This window comes from Engraulis encrasicolus, chromosome 8 (assembly GCF_034702125.1).
Source record: "Engraulis encrasicolus isolate BLACKSEA-1 chromosome 8, IST_EnEncr_1.0, whole genome shotgun sequence".
Taxonomy (NCBI): Eukaryota; Metazoa; Chordata; class Actinopteri; order Clupeiformes; family Engraulidae; genus Engraulis; species Engraulis encrasicolus.
The window spans coordinates 21,139,283-21,166,198 of NC_085864.1; the positions used below are offsets into that span (position 1 = coordinate 21,139,283).

General features: G+C 41.2%; 1 protein-coding gene across 1 annotated transcript in view; it reads left to right on the plus strand.

Annotated features, from left to right (window-relative positions):
- The window catches only part of LOC134454840 (uncharacterized), a 103,581-nt gene that overhangs the window by 17,861 nt on the left and 58,804 nt on the right, over positions 1-26,916 (plus strand). The window contains exons 8-13 of the mRNA XM_063205999.1: positions 668-741; positions 1,761-1,818; positions 6,558-6,631; positions 11,116-11,185; positions 12,043-12,131; positions 20,203-20,260. Of these exons, the coding sequence (XP_063062069.1) occupies positions 668-741; positions 1,761-1,818; positions 6,558-6,631; positions 11,116-11,185; positions 12,043-12,131; positions 20,203-20,260 (423 nt within the window). The remainder of the gene's footprint in view (positions 1-667; positions 742-1,760; positions 1,819-6,557; positions 6,632-11,115; positions 11,186-12,042; positions 12,132-20,202; positions 20,261-26,916) is intronic.

A 26,916-nucleotide genomic window follows, 5' to 3' on the forward strand; every position in this document is an offset into this window, starting at 1 on the left:
ACTGTATTTTCCATATTCTATTCATACTGCCATTCTTTTATGTATTTTATTTGCTTGGATTTTATCCTACTTGTACATACTTGTCGATGTGTTTCTATCTATCTTCTTTTTAGTGTCCATGCATTCTAAAGAATCTTCCCCACTTACCGATGTTTATTTGAGTCATTAGTAAGTGAACGATGACTCTCGCGGCCACTTTCACGGTCGGTCTGCTGAGAACCCCAAATATAACTTTTTGATAGAGTGGTCCGCTAATAGTGTTGTGGGAAACATTTCAGCCACTTCTCTTACGGAAAATAGCTTTACATACCTTATTCAGATTTGTATCAACTTCTGGCATTCTGTGATGAAAAACACTCACAGCAAGCTTATTTAAACAGCATTTTTTGAGACGGGCTTGCCGCAGGCACCGCACAAACTACGTGATCCTACATTGTGCCAGTTTAAATGGAACTGGAAGGTTTCCCTTTCACAAACATTCACACTGTGAGGAGGGGAAAGACGCTAAGCAGCCAATCATATGAGCATATTTTTTGAGTAACAGCCGTTTTCCAAACAATCAGAGGTTGCGGAGGGATCCTCAGTTGCACACACAGACAATGCTTGCTATGCTATTGACCCCACCCCATTCATGTTTACACTAAAAGACACGTGTCATTTTCTTCAGGAGTTGTTGAGACCACAGGACTCCTTGGATCAGCTCATATCTCCCCTGTGACATCCTCTGTGGACAGACCACAGGTGAGTTGACCTAACGCTACATCATCTTAAAGGAACAGACCACCCTTTTTTCACATATTTTCACATATTTGCAGTATTTCCAAGCATCATTCATGAATGTGCATATCATTTTTGTCTATATGTTTGTATTGCCTTGTTTAACAGTATAGCCAAATTAAGGATCACAATGCAAGTCTATGGTACAAAGTAAAACCTCAAAAGTACTTATAAACCACTTTTAAATGAACATAAAATTTACCAGAGTGTAAAACGGCAATTTAATTTTGTCCAGTGATCACTTGCGGCTTGATGCTAAAGTTACCAGTTACTTCCAGTGCTTTTCTTGTTGTATTGGCAAAGATCTGTAAAAACAGGGGCTGTTCTCCCCCAAAATGTGGTTTGAGGAAAACGCTGTTATTTTGAAACAAATCTTGTTTCAAATTTTGAATAAAATGTTAAGTTTGTCATATTTTAGAAGTTGATTTACAGAATTCCCAATTCCCAAACGACATCTTTTTAAGCACTGTATGTCTACCATGTCTTCATTATGGCTTAGAAATGCACACTTCATACATTAATAGGTGGATCTTCTCAATGTCTGTCATTTTAAATGACCAGTCATAGACCTCTTTGGCTGCAAAACATACTGTACTGCAGACCAGTGAGTTTACTAAGTACTAATGAAAATATCATATTTGCGAATAGGCAGCATGCATTTTGAAAATAAACAACTAATAGGCCTATTACAAACTCAACACTTAAGACGGCCTCTGATGTATGAGAACGCAGCATGGTTTTGATTTTTTTTAAAAATGTATTTATTTAATTGATTGTTTTTTAATTGATTTTAAACCTCAACACAGAAAAGGGGAATATAAATATTGAAAATGGTGATGTATAGCCCTCACTGTTTGTAAAAGGCTCAGTAAATGTCCACTGCATAGAATAAAACAAGTTTCTGATGTGGAGTTGGTTGTTATTGCTATCTTTGTATCCCTTCCCCGATTTCATCAGATATACAAATTATTATTTTGTTTCAGGATACTCAGAATTCAGGGCAAGGAGTGGAAGTGCCGCCCATTTCTGAGGGGAATGGAGGTTTGTATTTTAGGATTTTTTCCCCCCAATTTTACTGTATGTCTACAACAAAAAGGTCTGATGGAAAGTGCAAACATACAGGTAATTAGAGAGCAGGATGACAAGTGATGATCATATTTAGTTAACTGGGCAGTATCACATGGCTAGCATACATGGGGTATTAACTACTTATGCAACAGTTTTTCCTTTTCAATGGATAACTTGAGGGGAGGGGGAGACTGGAGAGTTAAGATCTTGGGTGTCATCCTTGATGGCTCTCTATCCTTCCTCTCCCATATTAAAAACACCACACGGTCTGCTTACTTCCATCTTCGCAACATTAACCGTCTCCATCCCTCTCTCACCCCCCACTGCACCTCCATCCTTGTACATAGTCTTGTCTCCTCCCGCATTGATTATTGTAACCTTCTCCTCTTTCGTCTCCCTCAAAAATCCCTCCACAAGCTCCAACTAGTCCTGAACTCAGCTGCTCGCATCATCTCCAAAACCCCTTCCTTTCACCACATTACCCCTGCACTCCAACAACTCCACTGGCTCCCTATCAAATTTAGAATTAATTTTAAAATACTCCTCCACACCTTCAAGGCTATCCACAAATCCTGCCTCTCCTTATCTCTCTAATCTTATTGAAATTGCTATTCCCTCCCTTCCCCTCCCTCCGTTCCTCTTCCTCTGTTCTGCTCTCTGTCCCCTCTGCCCGTCTCAGTACCATGGGTAATAGAGCTTTCAGTTGCTCTGCTCCTAAGCTCTAGAATGCACTTCCCCCTGACATCCGCAATATTGACTCTTTACCCCAGTTCAAATCCAGACTTCTGTTTCAGTCAGCCTATTCTTTATGACTTTTTAAAAACTCTGTTTTGCCTTATTTTTGTTTTGTTTTTCAATTCTGCATTTCCACTGGGGAGGTTTCAACACACACAAAAAAGAAAGACACTATTGCCCCCCCCCCTCTTCCGTGGTCATGTTGCCAGGGCCCCCCAATTGCTTAATCTAACCCTTCCCAAAACCATGTCTAAACTTAACCTGTCTGTAATGCAATGTTTCTGAGTTGTAAATATGTGCCCTGACCAAAACTATCCCTAAACCTAACCTGTCACAGGTGCAACAACAACCTATGCTTTGTCATGCACCAGCAGTCTACTTTTTACTTTACTTTACTTTACTTTACTTATTTTTCAGGACACTGCACATTAATGAATGTATACATACAAAAAATATATGTAAATGCGCCAGATTATAGCACAAATGCTAATTTCCATCTGGTGTCCAGAAATAGGCAGGCCAGATGTTTCCAAGCAGCAAAGAAATTAAAATCACAGATGTACAATGTATTCATAAAAACTATTAGTAACAAAAAGAATGATACACACATAAGGCATGTTAATAAAAGAGAAAAGGGGCCCAGAAATAGGGCAATGTGTTAGTAGATAGTGTGTATGTGTTTGTGGGCGCATGCACGAGAGTGCGTGTATATAAATTTAGCTTAGTGGTGTGTACATGTTTGTTGGGCTCGAAGCCACATTTTAATCTGGCACTTAAAGGTGACTAAAGAGGGACATTCCCTTATGTGCAATGGTATGGAGTTACATAATGCACTGCCTTTAACAGATAATACATTATGGCTAAGAGGTTTTTCTAAATGCTACCTCCACATCTTTATTAACCACCGCTCAAGTTACCTGTGCTTGACGGTATTTTTTAAAAATCCTGTAAACAGGGTGACGCCAGGCCATGCAAAGCCTTTTTAAATAAAATCTCCACTGGCTTGAGAGTGGTCGACCCCACCATGGTCCAGCTTGTGATGCAATAACTTGATGCAATTACTTAGAAGCAGTGGGGAACATGGAACCCTTTTTTTTAAAAAAGGGTTCCAAGTTCCCCAGTTGCGGGGGAACATAGGACCTGGGGACCATAGAGATGACCCCACCGATGCTATCCAGGTAGCTGGCGAATTCTGAGGAAGAGCATTGCAGTAGCATAACCGGACAAATAGACCAGCCGCGACGCGATTGAATCGACAGAGAATCGCTTCTGTGCAGCAAGAGCAATACGAGCGATTGAAGCTACTAGCGTATGTCAAAGCATTCAAACATTTCCATTGGCTGTGGTCACTGACATCTATAGAGTCATTGACTGTCGCGGCTGGTCGCCGAACCGTGTCATAGAAAGTTGAAAGGATTTCAACTTCAAACTGTCGCTCTCGGCGTGCGAATTGCTCTAGTCTCCAGAATCGCTTTTGTCGCGCGACTCAATAAAAAGTCAATTACTTCCGTCACTCGCCTCGCTCTTGTCGCGCTAGGTGTGTTTGTGCGGTAAAACCCATGCATACCCATGTCTGCAATGAGCACGATTGGGGTATAAACTTTCTTAAGAACTTTCGTTCTTAAACTGGAACTGCAAGAAGGAGTGGTCCACAGGTAGTATTTAGCTAATTCTAAAATAAAACTCAGATATGCTACGTACGTATATACTTTGGTTAGGACATACCAGTAGGATTATTTCGTGACACTCTTTTGGTATGTTCCGTACAAGTGTACAGGCTCTATGTAGAATTAAGGGTTTAATTAATCACTGTCCCGGGTTAGCCGATGCTTTGAGTCATTAGTAAGTGAAGGATGACTCTCGCGACCACTTTCACGGTTCGTCTGCTGAGAACCCCAAATGTAACTTTTTGACAGAGTGGGAAACATTTCAGTCACTTTTCTTATGAAAAATCGCTTTACATACCTTATTCAGATTTGTATCAACTCCTGGCGTTCCGTGATGCAAAAACATTCTTACAGCGAGCTTATTTAAACAGCATTTTTTTCATGATGGTGTTGATTTTAAGACTGGCTTGCCGCAGGCACCGCACAAACTACGTGATCCTACATTGTGCCAGTTTAAATGGAACTGAAGGTTTCCCTTTCACAAACATTCACACTGTGAGGAGGGGAAAGACGCTAAGCAGCCAATCATATGAGCATATTTTTTGAGTAACAGCCGTTTCCAAACAATCAGAGGTTGCGGAGGGATCCTCAGTTGCACACACAGTTTTCTTGAACACATTGCAAGCATTGTCTATAGAGATGCACAGGATCCAAGATCCGGTTCCGGATCCGGCAGGATAATAGGGTTTTTCACAGGATCCGGATCCGGCAGGATCTTAAGCAGTGGTTCCGGTATCCGGCAATTACCTAAAAATCAGGATCTAGCCTAGGTTTTTCAGTCAGTCTTTCACAACGCCAATTGCTGCATGGAGAGAAAGCCCTTTGGAAGCGGCCAGCGCAGGCAGTGTGGCAGTAAGCCAATGAGTCTAAAAAAAGTTTGAGCCAACATAATAAAAAGGGCCCACGTGTGCGAGTAGGCTATGTGTTTCAACCCTTTCGTAGGATCCGGTATCCGGTTCCGGATCCGGCAGGATCTTTAGGGCCCTATGATTTCCGCGAAACGGAAAACACGGACGGAATCATGGAATGTGGAAATTAAAACGGAATTTGGTTATAAACACGGAATTGCACGGAATTTGCTCATTTCTTATGATAAAATTAAAAATCCATTATTTTCGTCATCATTTATCAGTCTAAAAGACATTTCAAACACAAAATATGGCCACGATATCATATCTGGCCCACAAAAGTTCTATGCAGATCCATGATCCATGTCAGCGCATGTTGACAGTGAACGCATCTCTCTCCCAAGCGGCGTTTCCGATTGTCTCCCGCGTCCTAACACTGGCCGTCAGAGCATTGAAGAAATCTTAATACTCAACAGCACTCAAATTTTGCCTAGTAGAACAGGTGAGGTCAGGCATAAACGCGTTGTCCTGACCGTCTGTTACCAAGACAATGCGATGCGACACAGAAAAGACAGGCGGCTCTCTGCTGCACTTTAATAAACAATGGAATCATCCGACGAGAGGCACGAGTTTGGAGTTTGTTACAACAGACGTGACCGCTGTAAAATAAAAACTGATCAGGCAATGCTTTGATCATGTCTTGTTAACTTTGTTGGCCACGGAGCATAGTGACTAAAAGTTAGCAGCAACTTTGAAAAAGGGTCAAGTCATCATCAGAAGAAAACGGCCGTCTTGTAAAACATGTGTTTGTGTGAAACGGTAGACGGTAGGGACTTTGCGAGGCTATTTATTTAATGCCTACATATAACGTGACCAAAAATGTCTCTAATGTAGCTGCACGTTGCAATATAGCCAAACTTATTCGAGAAAACCTGATGCAGCCCGAGTCCAACTTCAATGCACCAGAAGTGAATTTGCCTTCTAGTTGGGTGCGTCACGTGTATTTAATAGAATATATGCGCATGTACATTTCAGCTACCTTATCACCTGGAATATTTTTGAGGGCTGATATTACAAAAAGCTAGTAGGTAATTTTACTTTTCTTTTCTCTACCTAACATCTAACCATGAGTGGTTGGCTCTGTCCACCCACCAGTTTGAACTAAATAACTAATACATTTTGTTGGGGTGGTGGTGAAAGGAGAAAATAAATTCAAAAATGTAAAAAATCCGATTTGGCAAAAAAAATAAATCCGAAAAAAACGGAATTGGAGAAAAAAAAAACGGAATTTGAGAAAAATTAAAACGGATTTCATAGGCCCCTAGATCTTAAGCAGTGGATCCGGTATCCGGCAGGATCCTAAAAATCAGGATCCGGTGCATACCTAATTGTCTATGTTTATGTTTTTTTATTGGCCCCACCCTATTCATGTTTACACTAAAAGACGTGTCATTTTCTACAGGAGTTGTTGAGACCACAGGACTCCTTGGATCAGCTCATATCTCCCCTGTGACATCCTCTGTGGACAGACCACAGGTGAGTTGACCTGAGGCTACATCATCTTAAAGCTTGGTTTATGATCACCATGTTTGTGCACACTTTTTGATGTGTCGGGAAGGAGGTTTATTAATGTTCCCAGACATAGTGTTAGTTGGCATCAATTACAAGCTAAATACCGTAATTGCTGTTTAATGCAGGGTTTTTCACCTTTAAGTGAACTGCTTAACTAATGTAGCTTTTTGAAGGCCCTGGGGCCTCATGTATTAAGAAGTGGGTGTATTTCCTACTAAAATAGTGCAGACGTGAAAATTGTGAAAGTTGCTTACGGACAAAAAAATCTGGATGCATCAATAAGTGCGCAACCAGGTTTTGTGTGAAATCTTGCGCACATGCAGGAGCACACGCGGCCCAAGTCTCCGCCTTGCCTCCACCCTTAAGTATTCCCTATGAATATTCTAATTAGTATGAACAGACCCATTCGTGTGCATTCATTGGTTGAAAGAAAGGGAATGGATGGAACACAGGAAATACATTTCATGACGCGAGGTGAATTTGCCGTTTCGGAGGTGGCCAATTTAAAAAGAAAAATGCTGCTGTATGAAGTCTGGCATTTGGTAATACGTAATGTGAGGACTGCAGAAAAATAAAACTGTCACTTTATACAGCAGTGCAATGCAGGTTTCCCCTCACATGATATTTACAAGGCATTTCATCAAAACGCATTGCGAGGCCAGTCGCCAAGGCTGCTAAGAAATAAACGTTTCGGGTAGAGATATGAAAGATGACACATGCATACATACATGTATGAATAATTTGTAGCCAATACTCAGATATTCACCTGTTAATTGATGGATTGTTTTTACAGTAGCCTTCTTATGCTTCGGAGGGCCCTGTACCGGGTCCAATGACTTTTAACTTCAACTTGATCTTCATTCCACATGGTGTAATAAACCCAGGAACATTATATATCATTGGAAAGCTTAGACCCTCAGGAATACATTTAGCACTATTACTACAGAGGTTTGAACATATTGTATGTGCATTATTATCAATTTATTACACAATGTCACCTTTCAAATTTGACCCCCTCAAGCACTCCCGTCTGATGACTCCCTACCTTCCTAGGATGAGTGGACATCCAAACATGAACATATCCTTATCAGCATGGTCTCAAAATGCCTGTTACAATCCACGGTTTATGGAAGTGTGTTCTTTTTTTAACTTTTATTTCAACCACAAGTTGTACAGCTCCACTAAAACTAAAGTACTTCATTGTGCTGTTTTTGCCTACACTTCCATATTTTTCATATGATCAATGATATTCCACATCATCCCCAGACTCTGGTTATTATATAGGCACCATCTGCGTGGCTCTGTGACATTCTTACCCTGAAGAACAAGCCTTGGAAGAGAAGTAGGCAGGTCCTATTTTACGCAGCAGTCGACCTGTGTTTCCAAGGCCAAATGTATCAGCTAAACTGCTGAAATGTAGTAATTTCCAGGGGAAATCATGACCACATTTCAGAAAAAAAATGTTCTAACCCCTGTTAGTCCTTGGCAGTACACAAAATCTTCCTGTGGATTCTACAGAGTCCCTACTTTCAAATGTTACCAGCCACTTCATGATAGGTCAAAGTAGGCAGACAGAGGGACCATTTAAGTAGACTTTGTTAGCCTGATAAACCAGACTAAATGTGGAAGTCTAATTTAGTCTGGCCTCGATGCATAATACATCCGAAGATTGTTGATGAGAACAACCTTCCCTCAAAACCCTGCCCGCTTTGATTCAAAACACATCTTTGCGTTGTAATTGGTTTGCCAGATTCCTGGCATTCTGGCTTCATTGAGTCATTATGCGAGGCCAGACCCACCCGTAGACAAAACATTTTGCCGTCCAGCGGGTGGCGCTGGTTCACCAGTCTAAGACTTTGTGCAAAACCTTGTAAAAACTCAAAAAATAGTCCTGAAGCGTAAGAGGTTAAACGAGAAAGATAAGATGTGCTGCAGTGAAGACATTCCCAACAAATGAGAGAAGACACATCACAGATGTAGTCTTGAAAGTAATGATTTTTTAATAGCTGCATAGCATACTTGAAATATTCTACTGCTGATGGGCATCCAATTTCGTTGTCATTCCAGGATAGTTTTATGAGTCTGTTTCATTTTAATCAGCTGACACTGTGTTTCAACAATAATATGGTTGAAGTGGCCCCGTTTTAATCACACACCTCAACAAGTCAAGTCAAGTCAAAGTCTATTCATAAAGCACTTTAAAATACAACAGAGATACCAAAGTGCAAGACAGGCAGATAAAAGGACGTGAGGACCCCTTAAGACACACAAAGACAACAAAAAATATAAATAAACATAAACATTGTAATCTTTTGAAGCACTTAAAAACAATATAATAACCATTGGAAAGTGCATAAAAAATAAGAAGTGTCTATAAGAAACAAGAAGTGTCTGAAAAAATAAAAAGAGGCTAAATAAGGTGCAAATAAATACGCTAAAACTACAGAGGGCTCGTATAACGTTAAAAGAAGGTCAAACCAATAAATAAATCACTAGATAAGAAAAACTAGGATGTTATAAACAGCTAAAAGCTAAGGCATAAAAATGTGTCTTAAGATGTTTTTTAAAAACCGATAGGGATGGGGCCGAACGTATGTGGGCTGGGAGCTCGTTCCAGAGTTTTGGGCCTATGACCGCAAAGGCTCTGTCTCCTCTACTCTTCAATCTAGAGGGGGGCGCGACTAGGAGGCCTTGGTCAACTGAGGGGGGGGGGTGTGCATTTTTAAAAGATCAGACAGGTAAGAGGGTGCCAAGCAATGAAGGAATTTAAAAACAAATAAAAGAATCTTAAAATTTATTCTAAAACTTATGGGGAGCCAGTGAAGAACTGCAAGCACAGGTGTTATGTGTACCCACCTTCGTGTTTTGGTGAGAAGACGGGCAGCAGCATTCTGGACTAATTGCAGGCGTGAGATGGATGAAGAATTTATGCCAGCATATAGAGCATTGCAATAGTCCAGGTGGGAGGAAATAAAAGCATGGAGGACCATCTCAATGCTTTTAAAAGATAAAAAAGGTTTAGCCTTGGATGAAACCCTTAAATAATAAAAACTGGATTTCACGACCAAATGAATTTGCTTGTCCATGTTAAAAAATGAATCTAGCGCCACAAGCAACAAGGTTTTTGGCTGTGTCTTTCACATTGGGTTTGAGTGGGCCTAGGTCTTTGAGGGGGAGAGCGCTGGTGCTGGATGCAACATTCAAATCCACATTGACTCGCTGCATTTTTGCAATATTTCCAGAGATTCTAGGAGTATTATCCAGTCTCTCTGATTTTTTCCCCTTCCACCAAGACCGCGTACAGCACGTGCAGCTGCACTGAATGCCTCTGTATGCTGCCAAAATGTCCGTGGAAAACATCAGAAAGTAATATTCACAAATTGGCCCCGCCGTGATAGTCAGCCTGCCAAGACCCTAAAATAAATGTTTGATGGCATTTTCTGTTAAAAGTTGGCAACCATGCCAGAAGTTATCAGCATGGGCTAAGGTTTCAGAATCACCTGGTTGCCAACATGGAACTTGAACTTTAAGGTCAAATATGAAGGTCAAAAGGTCAACCACAGTCAAATAAAGGGTGTTATTTAGTTAAAAAATGCTAAAATGATTTAAATAATAAGAAATATCTCCTCCAGGTACTAAGTATTGAATACATCATGCAAACAACATGTATTTTATGAAAGCACATCACAAAAACCCAAAACAATTTTTTCCCCTTGGTTGACCTTTTGACCTTCAAATTTGACCTTCAATTTGACCTTTTGACCTTCAAGTTCTATGCTGGCAACCATGGACCATGAAACCATTGTCCATGCTGATAACTTCTAGCATGATTGTCAACTTTTGAAAAAGGACTTCTGGCATGGTTTCCCACTTTTAACAACTTTGTAACAATTTTTAACTAAATAACACTGTTATTTGACCGTGTTTGACCTTTTGACCTTCAGATTTGACCTTAAAGGTCAAGTTCCATGTTGGCAACCAGGTGATTCTGAAACCTTAGCCCATGCTGATAACTTCTGGCATGGTTGCCAACTTTTAACAAAAAATGCCATCAAAAGTTTATTTAAGCACCTTAGCTGCTGATGGCAGGCTGACTATGATGCATTGGCTGCATTATTCGCCAAAAAGCTTAAAATAAGCTAACTCCATAACGGCGCGGCATTTCTCGGAATGGCTCATTATTAGATACATTTTGGGGCATGGGAAATCGATGGTGAAACTTTCATTTTACGCCGGAGCTATCATTTAAGTAGGGTTTTTTTTTGTCCGTAAGTGAGCTTCGTACATGAGGCCCCTGATCAGTAGGAAACTGCAGCAACTAGAGTGTGCCTTGCTTAAATGGGTCTGGCATACATTTTATGCACAGTGACTGTTAACCAAGCTTTGTACACATTCCCTTTACACTCTCTATTCTATACCTCTGAGAAATATACGTTCCACCATCACAGGCAGAGAAAGCTTTGGACCCCAAAGAGCAAGGACCAAGATTACATGGTGATGCAAGGACTAGCGTACCTGGTAATGTCCCTAAAGTTCTTAAGTGGGATACGTAACAAAGTGGGTATACATGTACACCCATTGATGAATCTAGGGAGGGGAGCGTGTCTATGTTCCCACACTATGTTCCTATTGGTCCCACAGCCCATTGGTCCTACACCACTAAGACTTTTAACATACATTTTAGGCTCATTGGTCCCACAGCATATTCCTGCTGTTCCATTTTACCACATTTCTAAGAATATTATTCAAATTTAGGCCCTATGTTCCATGGCCGGGAGAAAGGCACGTTCTCTTAGTTTACCTGGAAATGTGGAAACAGATTTGTGGAACATTGGGCCTATATTTGAATAATTTCTTTAAAATGTGGGAACATTGAGCAGCAGGAATAAGATGTGGGACCATTGGTCTGTCGGACCAATGGGCTGTGGGAACATAGAGCTGACCGCATCAAGGGACACAAATTAATGGACCAACTCGGTTTATTGTGTCACTGGTCTCTGAAATGAATTATGCATACAGCAAATAAGCAATTGGATGTTGGAAAAAGTAACTGTGGACTGAATTTATAGATTATACATTACAATCAATTATATTTAGCATTATTCAAAGTGTATACAGAATAGACCAAAATGTCTTGTAAAATTTTGACTAATAAGTGATGACACCTAGTAATAAGAGCCAGTTGCGGTTCTACACTGATTTACTCCCTAGGTGAGATGCTGTCTAGAATCCACCGCCACACAAGCTATTCAATGGATGTACACTTGAGTTGCAATACATGACAGTCTGTAAAATAAAGATGTCCTAAAACTTCTGACAGTTTTGTTATATATAAGATGGACAATTCTATTTAAAAGGGTATCTTCTGCATGTAGCAGGTCAGCCTGCAATCAGTGGACATGAAGAAAATCGTCCGACAGGCCCCTTGCCCAGTGGTGCTCCCTCAACTCAGAACATCACAGAGGTATCACTACACATATCCACACACACACACACACGCACACACACACACACACACACACACACGGGTACAGGTCTTTTCGTCGAATGGATTCTTGAGAGGGGACCATTCGAACAAAACGTTGGACCATTAGTATAAGGCAGGGGATCTTTAGTCGAGGACGGTCCGTCTACCGCAAAAGCCTACGAAAGGTCCTTAAAATTGAACTAAAGATCCTTAGGTTTCAACTAAAGGTCCCTTCAGTCTGCCTATATTAGAAATGTAATCAGCTTTTTTAATGCGGGTTTTCTTAGAATCAGCTTTTTTAATGCTCATTTTAACGGTTTTGTCTATTTAAATATGTTCATTTTAACGGTTTTGTCTAGCCTATTTAAATAGGCCTAAATCAGCTGTTAAGTTTTGTTTTTTGTTGATTTAAACATGTAAATCTATAAATAAAATGTACTTACTCGTTTTTACTGGTATGTTGTTGTTTTTACGATTACGTCATTACATTTTTTGACAATTTAGCCTAGGCATGAACCAGAACACTAGGCTTATATAACAGTGTTGAAAACATTACAGAACCCATGCACCTGTGTTAAGTCCATGGCTACAGTAAAGAGAGAGAGAGAGAGAAGTTAAATCGTTACATTAACACTGCATAGGAGCGCGCTCTCTCTCTCTCTCTCTGCCCGGCGAGGCAATGTTCTTGGGTGGTAACTTTTTAGATGCGAAGTACCAGCAACAAGAGAATGCTGTCTGCCGACACTTTGATGTTTCTGATTCTGAATGACAACAAAGTTCGCGCATGAGCCAGAGCACTATGCATATAACAGTGTTGAAAACATTACAGAACCCATGCACCTGTGTTAAGTCCATGGCTACAGTAAAGAGAGAGAGAGAGAAGTTAAATCGTTACATTAACACTGCATAGGACCGCTCTCTCTCTCTCTCTCTCTCTCTCTCTCTCTCTCTCTCTCTCTCTCTCTCTGCCCGGCGAGGCAATGTTCTTGGGCTATAGTTTTATTAATTGAATAAGCTGGTAGCTGCCTATTTTGTTTCATAGCCTGTCTTTTATTGTTGGAACATTGCTATTATATTGCTATGAATATTGTTGTCCATCGATCCAGTCAGGCTGCCTATTTTATATCCTATTATTCCCGTGTGTCCTAGGCCTATTTCTTTTGTTCGAAGTCTAAATATGTGGTAAAACTGATTTACCCGCGATTCATATAGGCCTAGGCCTAATAATGGCACAAACTGAATGACAATAAATAGTTCGCGCATGAGGCAGAAAAAATAACAGTGTCGGAAAACATTATAGAACCCCTGCACCCGTGTTAAGTCCATGGCTACAGTAAAACAAAAACACGAGAGAGAGAAGTGAAATCGCTATATTAACACTGCATAGGAGCGCGTTCTCTCTCTCTCTCTCTAGTAATGTATCTAGTAGGCCTATCTAGTAATCTAGTATGTAAATCAACTGTTTTTTTTTGCTGTTTTCAGATGTGCTTCATAAATAAAATGTACTTAGGCCTACTCATTTTAACTGGTATGTTGTCGGTTTTTTACGTTTATGCCGTTACATTTTTTGACAATTATCTAGGTTACTTTCTACTCCTTACATTTCTGGAACAATATTTGAGAAGCTTTTTTTCACTTTTACGCCATTACTTTACTCCGTTACATTTTTTGACAAATATCTGTAGGCCTATGTTACTTTCTACTCCTTACATTTCTGGAACAGTATTTGAGTAGCCCCAGCTGCGGGCAGAGAGGCGGGACCAAGCACAGCCTTGTCGCTTTGAATCAGGGCAGCGTGCGTCTACTGAGCACATTTGGTTGTCATGCAGCGAGTTTTCTGACTTTCCGGTAACTTTTTAGATGAACGCTTCTATCTACCGTCTTCTGTAGGTCTGGAATATACCTACGTGTGGAGTAGGCCTAGAGGTGCGCGGTGGATGTATTATTTCATCCGCAACCGCTTCTTAGAATTTCTAATCCACCTGCTATCCACCCGCCCTAATGTTTTTTCTCCAATTTCCGAAAACCGAATCCACCCGCCATCCGCCTATTAGTTTTTAGTATTTAAGATGCCTGAGGCACATAGTCGATCGTCTTTTTCAAGCAGTGCAGGTCATTTACATCTTGCCAGCCTATGTTTTAAAAAAATCTCTAACTTACAGCGATTCCCAAGTTGTCTCCACCCATCGCACAACGTGAAAGTTGAAACGTGCGGATGCTTTAATGCAGCCTACATTTTAGCAGTTTAAATACCTCCAGTCCAAGCAGCACAATCGAAACTATTGGCTATCTAGCTTACAATTTTGGCTGGTATCCAATAAGACGAGTCAAGTGACAGTAGAGTCTTGCAAAGAGTGCAGAGAATTATGTCGCGCGTGTGTGTGTGAGCGAGAGAGGGAGCGATTCCAAACTTGTCTCCATCCATCGCACAACGTGAAAGCTAACGTGTATGCTTTAATGCAGCCTAAATTGTACCAGTTTTGCCTCCTCTCCAAGCACCTTTTTAAGTGGTGGCAACCATGCATGTTTTCTGTGGAAAACATCAGGTCCTCATGGCGACAACAGGCTTGCTGAAAACGGCGACAAACACATTCAGAATACACATTTCTTAATGGGAAGTTGTTGAGAACAAAGTGTTCGCTAATGGGCATGAAGTCTTGTCATGCAAATTGCCCTTCCCGCATAGACAAGGCAACCCTTTCAACAGGGCCACGCAGAGTGGACAGTGGAATGCTGCTTGAAATAAGTCGATAATTAATAAAATATTACGCGCAACGTCTACAAGAAAAGTAATGGCTATTATTACCGTTGCGCGTAAAGATGAGGAAGGGATGGATAGATGGATGGATGCTGTCCTATGGAAGGGGCCGTCAAACAGTCTACATGACATCTTCATTAAAGTCGTTAAATAAGTATCCATAGCCTACTGTGTTTGACGGCCCCATCTTCTTGCAAATATTTACGCGCAACGGTCATAATGGCGTCTCGCACTACACATGCTCGGATGATGCCAGAGGCGAATAGCAAACAGCCAAATTAAGGCATATTCGACATAGACTACCACGACAAGTTACTGTTTGGGTCGCAGTTGGATGTTCATTCAGTAGAATTATGTGCGTAATATCAGCTCCATCCACCAAATGCAGCACAATCCCCGTTACTTTCACGTGAGGTTCAAATGGACATTACTCGACAAAAATGCAAGTCTGGGTACAAACAACTGAAGTAGGCTACAACATAGAATACAGTATGTACCACATATAGGGGTATTTNCATTTTCAGTAGTGAAGGGCATGGCGATTCTTTCACGCCAGTTCGTTCTCTTCGTTCAGTTCTGCTGAGGAATTCGTTCGTTCACAGTTCGTTCAGTCGTTCATTTTGATTACGTCACGCCACAATGCAGGAGAGCAAGGGGTGAATGACGAGCGAACTAGTTCAGTGAACGAGAGGAGGAGGGGGGCATTCATACTTTGCCTGTGTGCTTCTCATGTCCAAACATATCAACTTAACTCATTTTGCCTAGTTATATTATTTATTTAACAACAGCACACATTTAAAAAAGCCCAATTACAAGCTGTTTTAACCAAAAAGTATGCCTTAGTCTCTGCCACGTTAAGTTGTTTATTCGTGGTCATGGAGACTGTTGCTATGCGCCCAGGCTGGTCTCTCGTTCGCGGGCTCAATACAGTTCGTTCTCGCTGTGCTGTGTAGATCTAAGGTGCTCCTCGTGTCTAAACATATCACCTGAAACCTATTTTGCAGATTAATGTTATGTATTGAACAGTATCACCCATTAAAAAAGAATAAAATATCATTTACAAGTGGCATTTCCAACTAGAAGTATGCCTTTGTCTCTGCCACGTTAAGTTGTGTATTCGTGGTCATGGAAACCATTGGCTGCAGTTCACTGGCTCCTCGTTCAGGAACGAGAGCTCAGCTCGTTCAGAGCTGTGAACTGTGGACTATGTGAACTGCTGAGCTCTTCTAAATTATGAACTAAATACCCGGTATGTGTAAAAACTCTGGTAATATTAAGATATCACATTAAGAGATAATGTGGTGCCCCTTTGCGCAGATTAAAATGCTCATTGGACGACCACTTCTGCTACTGTCTGACTGACTAGTGACAGACCGGTGATTCACCAACGAACGAAGTGAACGAGAGGCGGGGAACTAGTTCGCTTCGTTCACTTCAAAGACTCGTTCAAAACGAACGGTTCGTTCGTGAACGACACATTACTAAGTTTCAGTCCTTTATGTGCGTTATGCCCAGCTTTTATTGAATACAGCGCAGGTTTTGAAGTTCACCAAACGAGCATCAACTTTGTGCAAGTCATTAAAACTCTTTTTTTTACCAGCACTGACCTGTACACTGTTTCATTTATTAACTAATTGCACTTTCTGCCTTCTCGTTTCACATGTGATAAATCCACTTAGTATGCTTTATCCAATTAGCCATGGATGCAGGATCATTCACTGGACTGGACACTATTGTAAGAGGTGAAATTTAGACCATGATTCAGGAACGACAGACAACGGGAGTAAAGGTTATGGTAGTTTTATTTTTACAATTTCATAAAATACAATTAGGAGGGAAAACCACCACAATATCCATGCAACCAGCAGCGTCTGTAAACTGCTATCTTCTTTGAATAAATGAATAAATAATCACAATCTGGAGACACTCGGACGATAGTAGCCTACAAAAGTTAAGTTAAGTTAAGTTACACACTCAGCCACTGCTGCCGGACGTTGGCTCGTCAATTACTTAATCAACTATAACACGCGCAATAGCCTACCCAAATGCAACTTACACACAGTTCCCAAAGCGACCGGCCGCGCGCAATGGATACCTACAGCAGCCCTGCCCCACCCCAGCGTGTAGCGCACAAGTCTACACTATTGTCCGAATGTTGTTATTTCAAGAAAGCAAACTGTCACTGTCCGCCGGCCGCTGTCGTGACATATTTTATTAACACTAGTATGTGAGTAACAAGTGAGGAGTTCCTTGATAGTTTCCTTAAGGGTGAAGTAGCCTGGAATACTGTCGCAGATCAGATAGAAATGATCCTGTTATGAACCCGAGTTTAGTAGATATCGCGCAGTGAACGAGGCAGCCTGCAAACAGTTTGAAGCGCAATGTGGCTGTAACAAGTTAGAAAGTAGCCAAACTCTGTTGCTTGTTAACCTTTTTAAATTATGCGCGTAATGGTGGGGTGGCGTCCGCGCCAATGTCATATCCTGGGCGTATTGCTCGGTGCGTAATTCCAAGAGCAGCATGAAAAGGAAGAAAAGGAAGATGATGGGCTGACCGAAACGTTTGTCCCCTGTCTGTCGGTTTTATTTACTTTTTTCGGCTTTGTTTAATACAGTTTTTGATTCTGCATTCAGTTCCAGTGTGCTACTCCTTTCTTTCTTTTTAAATTATGAGCGTTCCACGAACTATCTTTCTTTGCGCACGCTATAAAATGGCAATAAACATGTTACTATAAACTACTGGTTTACTATGTATGCTTTCTAATGTTGGTAAAGGCGGCATAAGCGGGATAATGTATTGTCCACACGTGACTACGGAAAATATATTTCCTTCGAAGTGGAATAACAGCACTCCGCCTTCGGCATTGGGGGTGTTATTCGCCCCGTAGGAAAATATTTGTAGTCTAGGTGTAGTCTACTTTTTTGAAGTGGGTATACTGTATATTCTCGCATTTTTTGAAGTGGGTATACTGTATATATTTATGCCATTCTAAATAATGGATCAATCAATTTTAAGTTGGTATACTGAATCCCCTAAAATTTAGAAGTGGGTATACTCCGTATACCTGCGTTCTACCACTGCGTGTGGACAATACATTATCCCTTACCTTTAAAGCTGTTGTAGGCCTACATTTAAAAAAAATCGTCGATATTGTAGCGGTGCAACCGACTTTAGTTTTAAGTTATGAGATGGGCGCCAGTCAGGCAGCAATAAGACTGCCGTTACCTTTCCAAAAATGAATACAAATCAGTGACCAACACATTAGAAATAACTCAGATCATCACAACGAATATCTTGTCTTATTTTTAGTAGTGCACTTTTGCAAAACCCTTGTTTGCAGACTTGTGCGCTTGTTCTCAATTTGGAACAGCTCACATCACTATTTCATACTGTATTTATGATTTTAAAAAAAAAGAGCTTGCATTGACACGCTGTTTTCATTTCGCATTTCTTTCAAGTTCATTTGGCATGCTTTATGGAATTAAGCATGGTGGACCATTCATAAGACCTCATTCTAAGATATCTGTTTTTATAACGAATATAGGCCTAGATGCATACAGTAGAACAAATAAGGTAACAGTGATGCGTTAATTCAGGACCAGTTTGACGTCTTAGGACAATTGTAAATGGCAGCTTTTGATTCTGCATTCAGCTCCAGTGTGCGACTCCTTTCTTTCTTTTTATATCTTTTTATATCTTTCTTTTCTATCTTTCTTTGCGCACGCTATAAAATGGCAATAAACCTGTTACTATAAACTACTGGTTAACTGTGTATTCTATGCTTTCTAATGTTGGTAAAGGCGGGATAAGCGGGATAATGTATTGTCCACATGACTACGGAAATATATTTCCTTCGGAGCGGAATAACAGCTCTCTGCCTTCGGCATCGGGGGTCTTATTCGTCCCGTATAGGCAATATTTTCTTATAGTCATGTGGGACAATACATTATCCCTTACCTTTAAATTAGCCTACTGTTGTAAGCCTACATTTTAAAACATTTCGTCAGTATTGTAGCGGCGGTGCAACCGACTGTTTTAAGTTATGACATGGGCGCCAGCTAGGCAACAATAAGACTGCCTTTACCTTTCCAAAAATGAATACAAATCAGTAACCAACACATTAGAAATAACTCAGATATATATATATAGACAGATGTAGTGCACAGGGGGTAACGCTGCTATCTCACTCCGGAGGAGGCAGAGGCAGTCCGCTACGATATAGTATATTTATAAAATAGGCTATGAAATGGCCTAATGATAAAAAACTGAACTAAAATGAAAAATTAATTAAAAAAAAAGAGAGACGCACGCACGCACTTTCTACACGGTTCGATTTTTGTTTTCATTGCATTGTGGTGGTAGGCACACAAGTTTGATAAAATATAAAAATAATAGGCTAATAAAATAGGCAGACTAAACTAAACATCTGCCCAGTTAAACGAAAGGTCTGCATGGGTTGAACGTAACGTCCTTAGGTCTTCGACGAAAAATCCTCAGGTACTGCACGAAACGCCCCATGCCTTCTACTAATGGTCCAACGTTTTGTTCGAATGGTCCCCTCTCAACAATTCATTACACGAATCGTCTCGAATTCACACACACACACACACACACACACACACACACACACACACACACACACACACACACACACACACACACACACACACGCACACAAAATCACTCTCACCTCTTCAGAAAATCAGCGTTGGCCACAGGTGTGTGCTTACAGTCATTTTCAAGTTGGAAAACAACACAATGACCAACAATGAGGGGCAGTGATTAATGGAAATATACTCACTATTCGTAGAGCGATAAATGTATGTATTCATGATTTAATCAATGAAAATGGTTCTCAAACACCAGCATCACTCATGCAGCCCCACAGGACATCCCTACCATGTTTCAATTTAGGCCACATGCATTTTTATTTGTATTCTTCATCTCCAACACATACCGTTTTGATGAAAAGTTATTTTTTAAATTTATTTTTTATTAATATTTTCCACAGACAGCAATAACCATTACAAATTCGCATTGTTGCAATTACAGCACATTACTACAGCTATCTGCTTTTCCACAGTAGATGATAGTCCCAAGATTAATCGTTTTAGAACTGGGAGCATGACTTCAGAGTATAGAGTCCTATTAGCCTTCATTTTTTTGTCCAAAATTAGGCCTGGCAAACTCCTGACTTTGGTGGATGACACAAAAATTCACGTAAATATATGTTTTTTTAAATGTCTTTTTCCTATGGGGGTGCTTAAATGTAATATTGTTGGCTTTTGTTTACTTAACCATCTCTCTCAGGACTCCTATTCATCACCAGAAGACTCCATGGCAACACAACCGGCCTGCCCTGGGAAAGGTGAGCATTTTCGTTTTGTGTTGGTAAAGTTTTACTTTTATTTGTACATTGGCAGTCCAAAGTTGGACATGACAAAAATAACCCACTCTAAAATGGTTGAACATTATTCACGGTTATGTTTTATGTAACAATAAACAAGACAACACAAGGCATTACAAGAAAAGGAGATACATGACGTGTATGTTGAGGCTGGACCGCTGGTAATGAACATCTTGTGTTGAGTAGGGCTACAGCTAAGGGGATGATGGATTTCTTGTATTTGTTTTTGTGTGCTAGTAGTACATTGTACCAGTGTTAATTTCGTCAGCTTTTTAAAATTTAGTCTTAGTCTTAGTCACAATGACGAAAATCAATTTTAGTCTTAGTCAAATTTAGTCATTGCCTTCACAATTTCGTCTTAGTCTTCGTCTAAATGACGAAAATTAATTTTAGTCTTAGTCAAATTTTAGTCATTTTAGTCATTTTAGTCAACATTTCACATTTTCGTCATTTTAGTCAAATTATTACACAAATTATTACTAGATAGCCTAGTGCAGCAAATAGTCCTGTAAAAGTAATTTCAACAGCATAGAGCAAAGGAGCATTAGACACACACACACACTTCCAGGTGCAGGTTGCGCTCTCTCTCTCGCTCTCTCTCGCTCGCTCTCGTGCATTAGAAGCTGCTGCATATTATTTGCTTTTGAATTGGATCACGTAGGCTACACGCTTTTCTTTACCTGACCGCGTGACTCATAGCCTGCAGATTGCAGGCAGTGGGAAGGCCAGACATCCCAAGTCCAAGAAGTTTCTCTGATAGCCTATTTGATAGTGGCTCCCCGATGGCCGCGAGTCAGATAAAATATTCCTGATTTTAGACTATGCAAGTTAGCGTTATTTCGATTGGCAATGCGGGACAGAGAAAGATAATGGCTTGTGCGTCATTCCTGGAATACTTCAAATAGATTACGCGCACTTCGTAGGACGCCCTGCAAAAGTCCTGGGGAAAAATTAGGCAGTTGTTCTATGCAGACTGGACGACAGAAAGGACATGTCGAGGGATGTCGAGGTTCGATAAGCATCACCAAGTTTAAGCAATGAGTTTTTAGAACTTGGGATGTCTGGGGGACGCTATTGTAATATGCATCGCATGGAAGGGATGTCGATTGCCTTAGGTCTTTTAGCGTTGCCCTCGACGGGAACAAGTTTCAATTCTCCGCACTTAAGACCCTGATCGCCCACACATTGATTCTTAAAAAAACTACAGTAGCCGTGTCTCTGTTTCCCCTGTAGCGCGCGCATTCTTTAAACGTCTTAAGCAGTGTTGCCAGATTTTCTACGACAAATAAGCGACTGACGTCCTAAAAACAAGCCCAAAAGAAGCGACTGAGGGGCGTCGTGAAAACAAGCCCAAAAGAAGCGACCGGAGGGGTGGGTTGTCAGTCGCGTGCCTGGTCAGGGAAGACCTTGCTCTTTGCGGGGATCTGCGTGGCAGCTAAAATCCCCACAAGTGACCACAGAAAGTGGGAGTTAACAATATTGTAGTAGGGTCACTTGTAAGGATGAGTGAGAAAAACGAGTTGCCATTGAGAAACACATTCAAATGACCGGCAGAGCAGGAGAAAACCGTAAGCCCAACTCTGAAAAGAACAAGCCCAAAAAACCGCAACCCGTGACTTCACAAAATTAAAAGCGACTGCTCAAAAAAAGAAGCCCAAAGTCGCGTATAATAAGCGGACTTGGCAACACTGGTCTTATGGTGTGTCTGATCTAAATAAATGCATGAATCCGATCTTCATGATTTGCTTGCAAACTGCCTATTCGTACGGTTAAACAACCAATATAGCAAACATTACAAAAGAACAGACAACGGACGTCGGCGTATGCGTAAGTGGAAAGGGGAAGAGAGGAAGCTCGAGGACGTTTAAAATGACAGCATCAGGGGAAGATTGGCGCGAGTGACGGTAGCACTATTATCATGACTGCACAAACACACACGTCTTCGTTATGGACAAAAGGGCTGTTGTTGTCGGCTCTTTCTTTTTCTCTTTCTGGAAAACATTTTAGGGCCTAAACTCACTGAACTAGGCTACTACTGATTGAGCCGCACCTGCGCCAGGCACTGCCTGCAGAGACAAACAGGGCAACAGCGCATAATCTTCTATGAAGTTCAAGAAACAATAACAATTACAAATGTTTTAATCAATTTACAATTTATTTACAATTAAAGGTTTAATGTCCATTCGTCCATGGCTTGTAAATTTCGTCTCGTCTTAGTCTCCTTAACGAAAATCTATATTTTATGTTCTGGAAGCAATTTTTGTGCGTCATAGTCTCGTCATCGTCACAGGAAAAAGGGGCATTGAAGAAATATTTTCAGCATAGTCCTGGTTGACAAAATTAACACTGCATTGTAACCGACCTGATGGAAGCAGTTGGAAGGAGTGATGGAGGGGTTGAGAGGGATCATCTGTGATCAGGTTGGCTTTTCTGATCACTGCACCGCTGTACAGCTCAGATAGGGAAGGTTGAGGGGATCAAGTCATTTTTATCCCTTTGCTATGTGTGTAAGTTTGTTCTTTTGTCTAATGCCAATTAAGTTGTACCAGGTGTACATTTTGAAAGTAAGGACTGATACAATGAGGGAGTAGTAGACTAGGGCTAGAATGTCCTTGCTCTCTTGGAATTTCCTGATTTTCCTGAGCAGGTGGAGGCGTTGTTGTCCTTTTTTGAATTCTGTATCCACATGCTGTGAGAGACAGGGAGGTGTCCATTTCTGTTATGTACCCAGGTACCTAAAAACCTCCAGCAGAGAGGCTCTATGCCTGGAAATGACGTGAGAGAAAGCTGGCAACTTTTTCTGGGTGGTACTGCACTCTAGGGCAGCGCTTGCGAAGGAGCGCACAGCCTGTCAGAATAGATGGGGTCCTACGGAGCTCCTCCATAGATGCTGTCGTTGGTTTGGATAGAATTTGTAATATTTTGTATCTAAATTTTCCTTAAGGCAGGATAAATAATCTTTTCCATCATCACTTAGTTTGAAAGTTGATCTTCATAAAGTAGGTCTTTATTGTCAATATTACGTCACGAGTGACTTCATGCACGAGAAATCACTTTACGTCATTGCCTAGGGATGCAAATTATCGATTAATTCATTAATCATTAGTTGATAGCCTTATCGATCGACTTACGATTAATTGATAAGTGGCGTTCCCCCGCCCCCCCCCCAAAAATCTCAATGTTTCTCTAAAAAAAACTACTAAATTTAAAGATTTTACTTAAAAATTGAGATAAAATACCACATTTAAATGAACTCTGTTTCAGTTCTTTAATCCAAAGGTGATTTAAATATTCTCACTTTCAGACTAGAGTGTGGCTCGGGCCGTATTTTTCTGTCCGAGCCCGGCCCTCAGCCGACAGAAAAGTGATCGACCCCGACCCGAGCCCGAGACTAATTAAAATGTTTGTGTCCGAACCCGTCCGAAGCCCGAGACCACTGTAATAACAACAGAACCTATGCGCAAGCAAGATTTTCTATGTGGGCTCCTCCATACTCAAAATAGCACGTGATAAATAGCCAAGATAGGCAAAGACGTTAGGATGAGGCAATTTGCAGTAGCCTAATTTAGTTGCGCGCGCGCACACACACACACACACACACACACACACACACACACACACACACACACACACACACACACGTGACAGCGCACCTTATGTTTCTTTCGGTTAGACTAACCAGAGATGTTGGGTGCGGTGATCAAATGCATGGGAGGGGCGTGAGAGGATAAGAAAGGCGAAAACTAGCAAATACGTTTTGGATGCAGTCAGCACGGCTATCGAAGCATTTGTTACGTTACTGTTAGTGCAAATAAATCCCCGCGAGCCCTGTGAAGCTGCCGCTCCTTGTCGTTAAGAAGGATGGGCTATAATTTAACCCCGAAGAACAGTAGCCTGTTCGGCCCCCAAGAGAATGTCATTTCCCCTGATGTCCATGCGGTCAATATAAAATCAGGAAAGGTTGCACGCGCATAGTTACAACTGTACAGTAAAAGTGACAACAATTAAGAAGAACCTACATGAAGGACATGATTTGTCACAGCGGACAAAGTAGTAACAGGAAACCTCTCCTACCTTACTCCACGTAGCTTGTGCGTCTTCTTAGTTATCCATATTATGCTCCTTGCTAGCACATGCTGGAAATGTAATCCTTGGCGAACAATGCAGTGACAAACTTCGTCATTTTATGTTCAACATTCAAGACAGCCTCGGCATGTTAAAATATGGCCTAACAAAAGACCATGCGTTCACTGACAACTGTTGATTTGGTGCTTATTAAGAAAGCAAGTTGACTCGGCATCCCTGCTCGGCTGACTCGGAGTGAGCGTCCATGTTGCTACTGGTAACTGGCGCGCGCATACAGACAATAATAATCACTCGCACGAGTAGCCTACCAACATTTTCATTTATGCATATTCAATTACTTATTTTTTAATCACAAAACTGCCGTTTGCATGAACTGAAACGTTTCCTCTGGTTGCTTACAATTTTCACAATGTCTGTTTGCTTCAAGCCCGAGTCCGACCCGAGTCCGACAGATATTCTATTTTTTTTTTGTCCGAGTCCGGCCCGGCCCGGCCCGGCCCGTCGGGTTCCGACCAGGCCCGTCGGGCTTCGGTCGGGTTGCCATGCTCTGCTTCTCACCCCTCACACACACTCTTCACATGCCCATTTCACCTGGATCTCTTGTCAGTTGAATTGTCGATTAATTGCGATTAATCGATCAATGCATTAATTGATTAAAAAACATTAAAGTCGATTAATTAAATCCAAGGCCGTAATCGGGCATGAGTTCTTCAATCAGATTTTGTTAGGTAGATGCTAGCGGAGGCTGACTCACAAGTCTCAAACCTTCAGAAAGAAGGATATAACCCCCAGGTAATTGTTAATTTGATGTAAATTCATATCGGTCTCTCAGAAACCACAGTAATATTTTCAGGTTTCAGCCGGTAACAAGGGCAATTTTGAAAATTAGCTGTTAGCCTTATGGGCTGCGCTCGCTCGATAGCGCCACTAGGTGAACTGCGGGCATGGGGCGAATAGGAAGCGGGGTGGCTGTGTTAGCGGAGCAAGTGGAGGCACAGCCGGTCTACAGTCTGAGTGCGTTACAATTAGGGGTGGGCATAGATTAATTTTTTTAATCTAGATTAATCTCACTGTAATTATGAAATTAATCTAGATTAATCTATATCAAAATGGCTCATTCAGAATAGGCACGCTAGCAAAATAATGCCGAAAAAAAACCTTGGGGTTTCTTAAGACAGATGGCGCATTAGACCAGAGCTCATCTTTTTTTCCAAAATGCATCTCATCTTCAAAAAATGGTTACTGAAATTTCAAAATGAACAGCCCTATAAGTTGTAGAGGCAAATACAGATAAACCTATCAAACATGTATGCTATTTAAACAAAATTACCTCAACAATTCAGCATTTTTAATGGAGAGAGAGAGAGAGAGAGAGAGAGAGAGAGAGAGAGAGAGAGAGCGAGAGAATCTGCCACGGACTGGTAAAAAGAGCAGGGGGTCCTTTAAGAGAGGGAGGAGCTCTTAGCGCAGTAGGCACCCCAGCCCTCATCAGAGCCAGGCTACTGGCTATCTAGAACCTGCAGCACTGGCACACGGTGATTTGGCCTAAACCTGACAGTTGTTTTCAGAGTTAGAACGCCAGAAGAGTTACAACTCGAAATGAATTCAGTTTGCAAAAAAAAAAAAAAATCAAGCGAGGATTATTACCGTTTGACATGAGAATATCTCACTGAGTCGCAAATGTGCGCGATTGCAACACAAACATTCAGTGAGAGTAGATATTTACAGTTTCAGTTTGACAATCTTCAAAATGCATATCACACGGAATGTTTTGCAATTATGGCACAGGCAAGATTTCTGGAAGTTGTTTAGGCTATGTGTTCCATGCAATGCGTGAGGAAATGTAGGCTATGTCGGGCTGGTAGCCTACTCACAAAAAGAATGTCTCTCTATGCTTCACCTCAAACAATTACGTCTCTTTAGTCTACCACTTATGAAAAAGCACTCAAACAACACCTACCACGGCAGAGGGATTAATGTTTTCAGCATGCAAACACTTCATATTTAGTAGGTCTGCTGAAGCAACAGGTGGAGAGGAGAAATGACTGTAGCGCAGTCTGAAAGCGTCTGTCAATTAAACGCTATGGTGACGTGCATACCCAAACTCCAAACCTATATTTTGAGAATAGATTAACGTGCGATATTTTCTTTATCGTGCGACAAGAGTCTCACATTATCGCAGCACGTTAACGCCGATAAAGGCCCACCACTAGTTATAATACGCGACCTTGCCTCCTCCACTTGTGCTTGTCTCCTCGTCCCGCCTCCTGGCCCCTCCTCCGTGGAGAAAACGATAAAGTTTCCCAGCTGTCAGCCTATCCACAACAACTTTTGAGGGACTGTTTTTCATTCACCATCCCAATTGCAAATGAGAAAAAGACATTACAATTGAGCTTTTGCAAGATATTGAAATATGCTGTTGTCAGTGACATATTACTTCCTGGTACAAGGAGACAAGCACAAGTGGAGGAGGCAAGGTTGCATATTGTAACGCACTCTCTGTCCTTGCATGGTAAGTGGATGGAACAGAG